Genomic DNA, 12,115 nt, shown 5'->3' with positions numbered 1-12,115 from the left:
ATCCTTCGTCCACCCCAGGAGGGCCTGTGTCCACCAGGGGAAGAAGATGCCTCCCTCCAGCGTTTATTCCCACCCTGTCAACTCCTTCCTTAACTTCTGAAATTAAACCCTATTTGTGAGTCCCGCTCTGAGAAATGATCACAGCATGGGGCAATGCAGCCCTGAGCCCCACAGCCATTTTTCTTTGAGAGGCAGGAGGCAGGGCCCTGATGCTGTTTGGGGATGCCCGGGGCCCCGATGCTGTTTGGGGATGCCCGGGGCTCAGTGGGCTCCGCTTCCCCAGGGGGGACATTCCTGGAAGGCTCCAGGGTCCAGGTTCCCATGCTGCAGAGGCGGGAGGCAGAGGGGGAAGGGGCCCGCGCCCCACACTCCATGTCACAGACCAGGGACACGTGCGGGGGCATCCATAAAGCTTCACATTTCGGGGCTTTCTCAGCTAGTGCCTCCAAGGTGGCCATGACCTCAGGCCAGGTTCCCTCTTGAGTCTCGAGGATCCACATTTCAGCACGAGAAGCCTCACGTATCAGCCCTGATCCTTCAAACCGGGCACCACTCCTGCTTCCAGGGGAGGAGAGGCAGCCTCAGCAGCAGATGGGGCCGAGGGAGAGACCCTGCAGGGAACCCGCCACCTGTGCAGGCCTGCTGGGGAGACCCTGCTCCCAGCTCCGCTCGCCGGCTGTCTCCTGGGATGCGCTCCTGGGGGCCCTGGTGGCATTGGCCCGGACAGAGATGTGATCCCAGCCCCCCTGGAAGAAGAGAGCTACGTCACCCGGGGCCACTGGGGGTCAAGGGGCAGAGGCTATCCTTCCAGACACCGGAGCTCAAGACCTTCTAGAAGCTCTGCCTGGGGCCTCCCACACACCCTGATGGGAACCACCCCAGGGACCCAGAGCATGCACAGTGTGACCACGCAGCCCCAGCCAGCAGATCCGCCCTGCTCACCCCGATGCCGTAGTCCCAGCCCTGCCCCTTGGGCTCGTGGGGCTGCACGCCCGTGCGGTGACACACGGTTCCCCGGCTCAGGCTGTGGCTCCCCTGGACTTTGTTGGCGATAATCCAGACCTGGAACACAGACCCATTCAAGACTCGGCCCCCAGCAGCGGTGGGACCATGGGGACGGCAGCGGGGAGACCAGAGCGGGAACCCGGAGCCCCCCAGGTTCCTGACCCCAGAGTGAGTGTGCACCCTCTGTCCCTGCCCCCCCACCCAGGGCACCCAGACCTGGTCCAGGGGCCCCACGGACACGTGGCGCACGTTGTTGGACATGTGCTCCCAGCTGGAGCCCTGCGGGTAGCTGGGCGTGACCCCCTGGCGATACCACAGGTTCCCTGGGGAGAGAAGGGTGCGCGTTGTGAGGCCCCAGAACATCGCGACCCACTTCGGGTATGCAAAGCCAGGGGTGGTCTGACCACACTCCTCTGCGTCCCCACACTTCCCGGGGCTCTCGCTGACCCACAGCCAGAGAGAAGCTGGGCCAGAGCCAGCTCGGCCTTCCCGCGCCCCACTCCACCTGAGCTGCACAATCGTCCCGCTGTGCTGGGCTGGCATCGTCGTCCTCTTTCTACGCATGAGAAACTGAGGACAAGGAATTATTTGAACAAATAAAGAGAGTGGGCCTGGACCAAAAGACCTGGGTTCCAGGCCCAATTCTGCCCTTTCCTCGCCCTGCTCATCTGTGACAGCGACAGAACAGGAAAGGGAACTGGCCAGAGCCCTGGCCCAGGTGGCACGGGGGCAGGGAGGACCCAGCGCCAAGCGGGCGACCTCCAGCAGCCCCAAACTACCATGGGGCTCCTGTGTCACAGGCCTGGGTGGCACCTTCTAGAAGACGCTCCCAGTGTAGGCCCCGCAGGGCAGTGTCACCCCGGCCTTGGTACTGTGCCCTATGCCCCAGGCCCAGGCAGGCTGACCACCTGGGGCCAGCTGGTGCCTCCCACCCTGGGTAACTTGGGGGAGGGAACCTGTTCAGAGGCTGACTGCGGGGTGGCGCCCTCTCATGGTGGCTTATAAAGGTCTCATGTCAGGGACCTGGGAGCTGAGGAGGGTCTCATCCCATGGGGGTGCTCAGGGAACCCCTAGCCTCCCCTGGTGACCACCAAGGACCAGAAACGACTTGCCGTTTGCGTCCAAGGCGTAGACGGACGTCTGCCCCACGGACACCTGCTTCAGCCTCTGTCTGGGTGGGGATGGGATGTGGTACCAAGAGTCACCTGTGATGGGGGGCAGGCTCAGGCAGCAGCTGGGAAACACCAAACCTGGGGCCCCAGCGCTCGGGGAGCACGGGGCCTCCTCTGCAGCTCACAGGGTGGGGGCGGGTGTGGCCTCCAGAGCAGCCAGACCACACATGTGTGACAGGGCCTGGTGTGAGCTGAGGGCCAAGCAGAGCTGACCTGGCACAGGGCTCTCTGGAGGCTGTGGCAGGTGTCAGATGGTGGGGCTGGATGGGCTGATCTCACAAACTGGGACATGAAGGTGCCGAGCCCGGCATATGGTAGAGATCCAGCCTTGGGGCTGCTGTGCGAACCCACTGCCTGAGCCCTGTGGCCCTGTGTGGGGGGCAGCGATGCACCAGCCACCACTCATGCGTCTGTCCGGCCTCCCCTATGCCGGACACCATCTAGACAGCCAGTCAAGAACAAGCCAGCATGGCCTGTACTCCTGGAGGTAGCCAGAACAGTCACTGTGGAGTGGGCCGCGCAGGGCCACCCCAGGAGGGCCTGGGCAGGCTTGTCCCCTGAAGGGCAGGATGTGCAAAGTGCCCAACACCAGCGATGCCCTGGGCAGGAGGCCGACAACAGTGAAGGGCAGCTGTGAGGGGTTCCCCATCATGGAGTGGTGACTGCCCCCACTGTGAGTCCCAGCAGGAGGGGAACGTGGCCTATAGGGGGGATCCCGGCTTGGCCCCCAGCGCCTGGTCCACAGGTAACATTCAGTAAATGCTTGTTGAGCTGAACTGAAAATTCAGAGACCTGTCAGCCAGCTTTCCCTGGAAGCAGAAGCACATGCAACCTCACTCTGACCAGCCCCATGTTCCCTGTCACAGCTTGGTGGCCCCGGGTAGGGGTCCTCCTGGAGGGGCAGCACTCACCAGCTGGATGGGAGGGGGACACGGAGCCCCGGTAGAAGGCAGAGCCGTCCCTCGCCACAGCCCACACCTGGTAGCAGGCCCCAATGGAGATGGAGGCAAAGGGCTGGTCGGTGCCCACGTGCAGCCAAGAGGAGCCCTAGAGACGGGTGAGAAGGGACACTGAGGGCGGCCCGGCCCGGTCTCTGCCACTCCCACCCACAAGTCCCAGGAGCTGGCAGCTCTTCACGCCAACCTCATCCTCAGCTCCAACTGCCCACAGAGCCCAGTGACCCCCTCGGGCCACAGGCGGTGTCCACCAGCCCCAGGGACCATCCTGGGCAGGCCCAGGGACACCTGAGCTCCCTGACTCCACAGCCAACAGTCTTATTTGGGAAGAATCCCAAAGAGGGGATTCAACCCCAAGAGGGTCCAAGGGCTGGCAGGGCGGGCAGGCCTGGCGGTCCCCAGAGGAGGCAGGAATGAGGGTGCTCACCGCGGGGTTGAGCTCGGACACACCCAGGCGGCAGAGCACGTCCCCTTTGTCACTGATGGCCCAGAGCGCAATGCTGTGCCCATTCCCACTGGCGCCCGGGCTCTCGGGGATGATGGACACGTCCCCGAGGGCGATGGGGGCCACCTCCAGCCAGGGCCCGCTGGTCACCAGCTTGCATTTTCTGAATTGGGGGAAGAGAACACAACCTGGGCACCCCGATGCTACTGCGAGCCTCGGCCCAGCTCACCGCCCAGAGCCACCTGCTCTAGCTGCGCAGGAGGCTGGGAAGCAAGAGCTAAGACGACCTCGCCCCAGAGGCCACCCTTCTCCCCACGGCAGCCTCGGCCGGGTCCCAGGGAGTGCTGGGGCCAGGACCCTGAAAATACTCAGGTGGGCACTGCTTCCCCAACATGGGCGGGAATAAGTGCCTGGAGAGGTGACTCTGCCCTCGGCGCCCTGCCCTGCCCCAGCCAGGCCTGCTCACAAACAGAGCCTGCCAGTGACATTTCTCTTATTTGTTCTTGAAAACAAACGCCTCAGAAACAGGAGAGCATTGGGAGCCTGCGGGCATTTCCTGGGCTGACATTTACTTTGATTCTGTTTTCCCTTCCTACCCCTCCTCCCCTTCCTTCTACTGGGACTGAGGTCACAGGTCGGGAGGTCTGGCCCTGGAGGAACCAGCAGGATGGACAAGGCCACACCCCCCAGCTCCCTCCTGGCTCCCGTCTTTACCTGGCCCAGCACCTTCTCCTGACAAAATCCTTCATGGTTTTGTACCCATGGTATGAGCTGCAAGAGGAAGAAGCTGAATTCAAGACCACTCTGTGGAAGTTTCTGGAAAGTGACATACATCCTTTTTCCACCCCTTACAGGGTACAGAGCCCCACTGTAAGCCACGGAGTGGGCTCAAAGGGCAGCAGGCATCACAGGACACCATTCTCCTCCTTTAGATGCCTCCTGCCCGGCCAGGGTCTCTGTGGGGTCAGGGCCTCCCTGGGGCGGGGGTCGCCGTGGGGTCCAGGCCTCCCTGGAGCGAAGGTCTCCCTGGGTTGGGGTCTCCCAGAACCCTCGCTCGGCACAGCAAGAACACCACCAGGTGCTGAGGGAGCCATGGTGTCATCCCTGAGCCCACCCACTGAAGCCAGGTGTGCCAGGTGTGCTGGCCTGAACTCACCTGGGCCCCTCCACACCTCCCCAGCTGGCTGAGGTGGGCATGTAAGCATCTGCTCCTCGGCCACACCTGGGTGTTTGGGGGGACCAGAGCTACCCAGGGCTGGGGGGCAGGGGGGCAAGAGGCTGGGGGGCAGGGGGGCAGCCTGGCAGAATGGTGAGGCCACCAGTGCTGGGGAGGACAGGGCCTGGCTGGGCCACAAGCCCAGGGCCTGATGCTTGGGGTCCTACCCCAGGAGGCCCCCTCCCTAGGCAGAGAGAGAGATGCTTACGCAGGGAAGTCACTGGCGTACTGCCACCCTTCCTGGTCAGTGCCCCCAGGAACGCTGAAGTCCACAGACCAGTCAGAAACCTGCGGGAGGGGCGGGTCAGTACAGGCAGACTCCCCACCCCCGCCTCTGCTCACCCCACAGCCCGGCGCTCACCCAGGTCCACTGCAGGGACGGGGGCTTCGTGCCGGCCTTGGTGCACTCCTGCAGCCCCGTGGCATCACTCCACATGTACCGGTCGGTGGGCAGACCCCTGCAGCAGGACAACAGGGGTGGAGTGACCCGAGAGACAGGCGAGAGCGGCCCGTCCCGCCCAGGCACCCAGGACATCCGCATCTCTGAGGGGGTGTGGGGCAAAAACAGAATCGCCCCAAGGCGGGGACAGCAACTGTGGTGATCCCGCGTCACAGGCGGCCTGGGCTACAACCCAGCCAGGCCATCCACGGAGGGCTGTGGTGCGTGCGGTCTGGGAGCCCATCTCTCTTTCCTTTGTGTTCTGGGTGACCCCCCCAATTGTGTCCCCCCAAACAATGTTGAAGCCCTATCCCCAGTACCTGTGAGTGTGACCTTATTTGGAAATAGGGTTTTGCAGATGATCAAATGAGATGAGATCATTAAGGTGGGCCCTAATTCAACATGACAGTGTCCTTATAGAAAGGAGACATTTGGACCCAAGTTTCCCAAATTGGAAGACGATGTAAAGACACAGGGAGAACACCATGTGAAGACTGGTGTGATGTTGCCACAAGCCAAGGAATGCCTGAAGCTACCAGAAGCCAGGAGAAAGGCCCGCTGACTCATACACTTGCAGAGCAACCAGCAGCACACGGGTAACGCTGGGCAGGCGGCCGTGAGGCTGCGGTACCAGGAGCCTGGCCCTTGGTTTGGACTCTCTATATGGCCCAGGGAGCACGGAGCTGCCCTGCTCCTCTTCCCCAGGACTGAGGAGGGAGGGAGGGGAGACGCAGGCAAGTCAGCGTGCCGTGTGGACGCTACACATAGCCGATGTGGAGGTTTCCAGGACCTATTCAGTGACGTGTATCAACTGCCTCAGAAGAGCTCGAACCTTGATTTACTGGGGGTGAACAGAGAAACTCACAAATATTTACACACAAGAAAATCCTTTAAACTGTTCTCACAACAGTGAAAGGTCACAGTCTACACGGCCAAGACTGAGTCAGGGTTAGGTCAACCAGATCCCTCCCTGCTATCGGATTTGAGGCCATCCCAGACCACCTTTATGTGCAGGGTTTTGTCCCCCACACTCAGGCACACGGACACACACAGAGGGCGGGCCGGAGGAAACAGACCAGAATGCGAGTAATGGTTACTGCCTCTGGTTGGTGCGTTTACGGTTTGTTCTCACATTATTCGGTATTTCTTCCTTTCACCAATTTTGAAAAAACAGGAGGGGAATCAATTGCATTTCTGTAGACAGCCACACACAGCTAAAAAATGAAATAAATAAGCTTGAATGTGCCATTAACAATAGTATCAAAAAATATGAAATACCATCTAATAAAAGACATCAAGATTCCTATATAAAAAGTTACAAAACCTTATTAAGAAGAAATTAAAGAAGCCCTACATAAATGGAGGTGTAAACTATGCCCACATTGTGGAGACAGGATTTGTGACATAACTTTTCTACCCAAATTCATGTAGAGATCCAAGGCCATCCTGACCAAGACTGCAACGGTTTTGGGGGACTGTGACAAGCTGCTTCTAAAATTCATCTGGAAATGATCGGAGAACAGCCGAAACGCTGTTGAAGAAGCCGAGATGGTTTGTTCTGTCAGCTTTGAATGCTTCCCATAAGGGGACAGTGGTTGGAACAGTGTGGGGTTAGTGCAAGGTACCCAATGGCTCAAGAGAGAGGAGGGCTCGGGAATGGAGCATTGCCTGCATGGACACTGAGTTAAGACAAAGGTGGCCATTGTGATGCAAGGGGGAAGGTCAGTCCTTTCAATAAATGGTGTGGGTCACTGGATATTCAAACAACGACACCTGACCTCCAGCCCACACTCTACACCCGACAGTTTGGGGGTGGGGAGGTGGGGCTCTAGACCTAAATGGACGAGGCAGAGAAATAAAGCTTTTAGAACAGGATCCACAAACTATGTGACCTGTGGACCCAACCAGGCTCGCTGCCTATTTCGGCACACCCTACAAACTAAGGGTAGTTTTTACATTTTTAAATGGTTGAAAAAATCCAAAGAAGAATAGTGCTTCATGACATGTGAAAATCATATGCCATTCAAATTTGTGTCCAGATATAAATCCTACTGGGACACATGGACGCTCAATCGTTGACAAAGCAACAACTGCAGAGCGAGCAGTTGTGAGAGACCGTGTGGCCCACAAAGCCTACAACATTTACTATCTGCTCCTTTATAGAAAAAGTTTGCTGACTGCTGTTCTAGAAGATAGGAGACTGTATTCATTACTTTGGTGTTCATGAGATTTCTTAAGAGGATTTTTTTGTGTGTATGAGGAAGATCAGCCCTGAGCTAACATCTGATGCCAATCCTCCTCTTTTTGCCGAGGAAGATTGGCCCTGAGCTAACATCTATGCCCATCTTCCTCTACTTTATACGGGATGCTGCCACAGCATGGTTTGACAAGCAGTGCGTTGGTGCACGCCCAGGATCCAAACCTGCAAACCCCGGGGCCGCCGAAGCGGAGAGCATGCACTTAACCACTGCACCACCGGGCCGGCCAGAAGAGGATTTTTTAAAGGCCCAATTTTACGTAAAAAAAAAAAAAAGGATCGATCAACTGGACTACATTTAACAATCAAAAGTCACCACTAAGAAGGTGGGAAGGCAAACCACAGAACGGAAGTAACTGACAGAGGGCTCCCATCCTGAATGCGCACAGAACACTGACAAAGCAAGAAAAAGAGGATCTAACCAAAACATGGGACAAGGACTCAAAGGGGCATTCCACAAATGAGGGTATCAGAGTGCCAGTCAATGCAGGAAGGTGCTCTGCCTCGTTAGTCATCAGGAAACAGAAACTTAAAACAGGAGATGCTAGCCACGCTTGAGTGTGGCTAAAATAAAAGAAACCGGCAAAGATGTGTTGGTAAAGTGTGAACTGGTACATCCACCGTGGAAAACTGGCTCTTCCGACACCAGCTGGGTGAGCTGAATACGACTCTGACGCTAACCCCCGGAGTCAGCACAGACCCCACAGTCAAAGCGCATGGTCCCCAGCAAGACCGCCCCGCTTCAGACACCAGCCACACTTTGTGGGTCCCCAGGCCACCTGCACTTCTGACTGACTGGCTACAAATTGGGGGGATCCCACTACCTCCTCAGGTTTGATAATTTGCTAGAATGACTCACAGAACTCAGAAAGTGCTATACTTATGATCAGAGTTTTATCATAAAGGACATGAAACAGGACCAGTCGAAAGAAGAGACCCCCAGGGCTGAGTCTGGGGGGGCCCAAACGGAGCGCCTGGATGATGCTAGAGTTTGAGCACCACTGGCCAAAAGTCCTGCAGCGGGTTTTAAAGGCTAAGAAATTCCACAACCTGCTTATTTTCTAAAAGTACAAAAACCCCACGACAAGAGCAATGAGAAATACGTGTCTATGCTGAGTGGGAGAGAAATAAAAAGCCACATACAATCTAGATTTTATATAGCGTCTCCCCTTCTGCCAAAACAAACATATTGACTGTCTTGTCCAAAAGTCTCACATTTGGAGGATTAAAATAATTTTGCTGGAGGCCATGATGTTCTCAGTAGCTTAAATTAAGCAAAACTTCAAAAAACAAAGTAACCACCACTGCCCCCACCCCAAAAAGCAAGCAAAACTATAACAGTGTTAGAAGTCGGGATGGCGGTTCTTGGTGAGGAGGGAGGGGTGACAAAAGGGAAGGGGCACCAGAGGCGGTGGGGGGCTGGCAAGGCTCTGTTTCTTGTCCTGGGGGGTGGCTACACTGGTGTTCGATTTGTGATAACTCAATGATTGATATCCGTCTATGCACAGACAGATCGTTGAATATATGCATACACATACATTCACGCTTTGTGCTCTTAGGCATGTAATACCACTCAATAAGTGCGTTTTTAAAATATGCATCACACGTAAAGATTCAAGGAAAAAACTATCTGTAACCAGAAGATCCAGTTAGTTCCACGTCAGGGGCCGGATGCCAGCTCTCACGCTACACTGGACGTGGCCCTCCAGTCTTGTCAAGACGGTGGCCTGGGCCGGGCGCCGGGCTGCTCACCTGCTGCTGTAGCCTGTGACGGGGTTCCAGCGCTGGTTCTCGTAGATGTAGACGGACTTCACGTCTGACTGTGTGTAGATGTTACTGGTGCTGCTGGCCAGGCCTGTGGGGAGAGGAAGCTGCCGGGACCCAGGCCGCGCCTGCCTGCTCGGGACTCGGGCTTCTGTCTGAAGCTCCGAAGTCCGCAGAGAATGGGCAGGGAGGGCGGGCGGAGAGGGTCGGCTGAGAGGGCTTCACAGGCCTGCTGAGCTCATCTCTTGGGGCTGCCCTGCTTCAGTTGCCTCCTCTGTGATTATTCTGGGGTTGCACAACCGGGATGAGAAGAACCTGCTGCCCACTAAACCTCCCCTCTACACCACCAGCTCCGCCACCTCACACTCTGTTCTTGGCTACATCTCGTCCTCCCTTGCCGTCTGGGCACTGGGCAGGTGTGAGGCCCGCCCAGTTCTCTCCTTACTAACAAAGGTACCTTGGACCATTCACATAACCCCCATGAGCCCCAATTTCCTCATTTGTAAGATGGGGACAAAAATAATTCCCACCTCACAAATGGGGAAGCTGTTAGGCCTGTGCAGATGTGTGTTCCTGTGGTCTTAGTGGACCCACAGTTGTACAGGATTAACCGCCCCCCACTGTGGGGTGTGTGGACTGTGGCATGTCCCATTTCAGTGTTTGTTTCTGCCTCCATTTACAGTAGGGGAGAGACAGGGACTCTACCTCCCAGAACTCAGGGATCCCACAGGGGTTCAGCAAGCTCTCATCCCCTATGGCATGACCCACCTAAAGAGGGCTTGGAATTGAGGCCTGGGAATCAGGAGACTGGGGTCCTAGAGTGCCCCAATGTGCCCTGAGGGCTCATCTGTGAAATGAGGGGCTGGACATGCTGGAGGCCCCTGGCAGCTGCCTTTCTAGAACCTTCACGGCCCCAGCTCAGCCATGGGTGCCCAGGAAGGCAGGTCGGAGACGAGGCCTGGTCTCCAGGCTCTCTCGCCTCATGGGTTGGCCCTGGGACTGTTCCCTGTGGATGCCGGCAGTGGCGAAGGTCACCTGTCAGCCAGCTGTCAACCAAGAGTCAACACTGGGACAGCGGCTCCAGCATGGGGCAGGGAAGCCAGAAGCATTAGAGGAGGGACTGGCCCGGGAAGGCATGGGCAGGACTCGGGAAGCCGGTCCTGCCAGCCATGGTGCATGGGCCACCCTCACCTTGGAAGCAGCCTCCGCCGTAGCCGCCCGTGTAGACCCAGGCCGTGTGGTCGTAGCCGATGCCCCACACCACGCCCCGGCTGTTGGCCTCCACCACCCGCAGGTGGCCTCCCATTTGCCGCCAGAACCTGGGAGGACGGGAGAGAGGGCAGGGAGGAATGCACCCAAGCAGGGCTTTCCAGCCTTCGACCCCCTTTGGCCCTTGGCCTCCAGGGACGCCCTACGTTACTCGTCTTCAGTCACCAAACAACAGCCTTTACTAAGGATGCCGGAAACTGCTGGACTTCCCATCGGGTATTAATCAGAGCTGAAGTGAGCCAAGAGTCGGCACAGGAGATGAGCAGGCCCCCTGCGGGGCGGCGGGGGGAGCGCTTCGGGAGCCGCTGATGCCCGGAGCTATGCAGATGGGGGACGAGGTCAGCAGCCCATGTTCCCTTTGCCCCTTGGGGTCTGGGACGGGCACGCCACGGCATGGAGGAAGACGAGCCACAACATGGGCCAGCAGACTGAAAGGACGTCACAACACGCTGCACGGTCACAGTGTGGCCTCCTGGCCAGGCAGAGTGCAGGGAGCAGCTGCCACCTGGGTCACGCTCCTGCGGGCTGAGGCCCTGCCACTGTCACCAGAGGTCGTCTGACTTGTCTGACTGGACACCAGGCACACAGGGCCTCAAAGAGTGGACAAACACATCAATTTTCCCCTCCTGAGCAGGGCCTCCTGGTCTCACCTACATCCGCCTGGTCCTCACGGGCTCTGGGTGACCTTCTGGGAGCAGCCTCAGGATAGAATGGGGAGCACTGTGTCCCCTGCTGGGTCCCCCTCTGCTTCCTCACCCAAAATGCCAGATGCCCCGGGATTCTGCTGACACTGCTCCTCATGGGCAGCCTCACTCCATCTTGTGGTTTTAAATGCCGCCTACAGAGCCATCCCTCCCTCTTCCCCCAACACACAGCAGCTGCTTGACAGCGCCAACCTGCCCGGAGCCCAGACAGGTTTCTCGTCCCCGCTTGGGGTCCTCACGCAGGCCCAGGAAGACTCAGGGCCTGGGAACCAGTCAGTCAAGCCTGTGGCTGGCCAGCGGGAAGTGAGGCCCTGTGTGGTCCTGTTGCGGCCTTCCCTTCTGAACCACATCTCTGGGTGCTTGGAGAGGGTGGCAGGCCCCAGCCCCGTCCTGAGCGCAGCCGACTCACATCTGGTCGCAGGGTAGCAGGTGTGCGGGGTCCTCCAGGTCGGGGCTGGGCTCACTCACGAAGACGTCTCCCTTGCAGGTGACGGACCAGATGGCCTGTGGGGAGGGGCGTCCATGGATCTTCCGGCTCTCACAGCAAGACAAGCTGAGCAGGGCGAGCTGGCGTGGGGAGACAGTCACTGCTGGGAAGGGGGTGGGTGGCAGGCTGAGGCTGGGTCGCCCCAAGACCACTGCCCCTTGACCCCTGGCCTCTGGGGACCACTGCCCACTCACCCAGTCGTTCATGTCCTGCTCAGTGGCGGCAGCCAGACGCACAGGCCACCTCTGCCGGGTCCTCTCGGGGGTATAGAGGGCGAAGGAGTGCTTGGCCTCATTGAGCACGGGGACCAGCGCTGTCACCTCGTTGAGGAACACGTGGATGTACTGTGCACAGAGGGCGGACGGCAGGGCTGTCCCCGGTGACAGAGCAAGACCCACGGG

The 12,115-nt window shown here is 58.3% G+C and overlaps 1 protein-coding gene across 4 annotated transcripts in view; it reads right to left on the bottom strand.

Moving 5' to 3' along the window:
* Positions 1-251: 251 nt before the first annotated feature.
* Positions 252-12,115, bottom strand: part of TECPR1 (tectonin beta-propeller repeat containing 1) — a 28,744-nt gene continuing 16,880 nt past the window's right edge. For 3 of the 4 annotated variants that reach the window (XM_058569287.1, XM_058569288.1, XM_058569289.1), the window contains 13 exons: positions 11,909-12,058; positions 11,637-11,794; positions 10,446-10,573; positions 9,243-9,345; positions 5,156-5,252; positions 5,003-5,082; positions 4,293-4,349; positions 3,561-3,741; positions 3,089-3,224; positions 2,118-2,210; positions 1,222-1,328; positions 943-1,062; positions 252-746 (listed from right to left, as the gene is read on the bottom strand). In XM_058569287.1, the coding sequence (XP_058425270.1) occupies positions 582-746; positions 943-1,062; positions 1,222-1,328; positions 2,118-2,210; positions 3,089-3,224; positions 3,561-3,741; positions 4,293-4,349; positions 5,003-5,082; positions 5,156-5,252; positions 9,243-9,345; positions 10,446-10,573; positions 11,637-11,794; positions 11,909-12,058 (1,575 nt within the window). In that variant the 3' untranslated portion in view covers positions 252-581. Of the gene's footprint in view, positions 747-942; positions 1,063-1,221; positions 1,329-2,117; positions 2,211-3,088; positions 3,225-3,560; positions 3,742-4,292; positions 4,350-5,002; positions 5,083-5,155; positions 5,253-9,242; positions 9,346-10,445; positions 10,574-11,636; positions 11,795-11,908; positions 12,059-12,115 lie in introns of those variants that run through there. The other variant, XM_058569290.1, reaches the window with a different exon arrangement.

Source organism: Diceros bicornis, chromosome 26 (genome assembly GCF_020826845.1).
Source record: "Diceros bicornis minor isolate mBicDic1 chromosome 26, mDicBic1.mat.cur, whole genome shotgun sequence".
Taxonomy (NCBI): Eukaryota; Metazoa; Chordata; class Mammalia; order Perissodactyla; family Rhinocerotidae; genus Diceros; species Diceros bicornis.
This window is presented reverse-complemented; position numbering and strand designations above follow the sequence as displayed.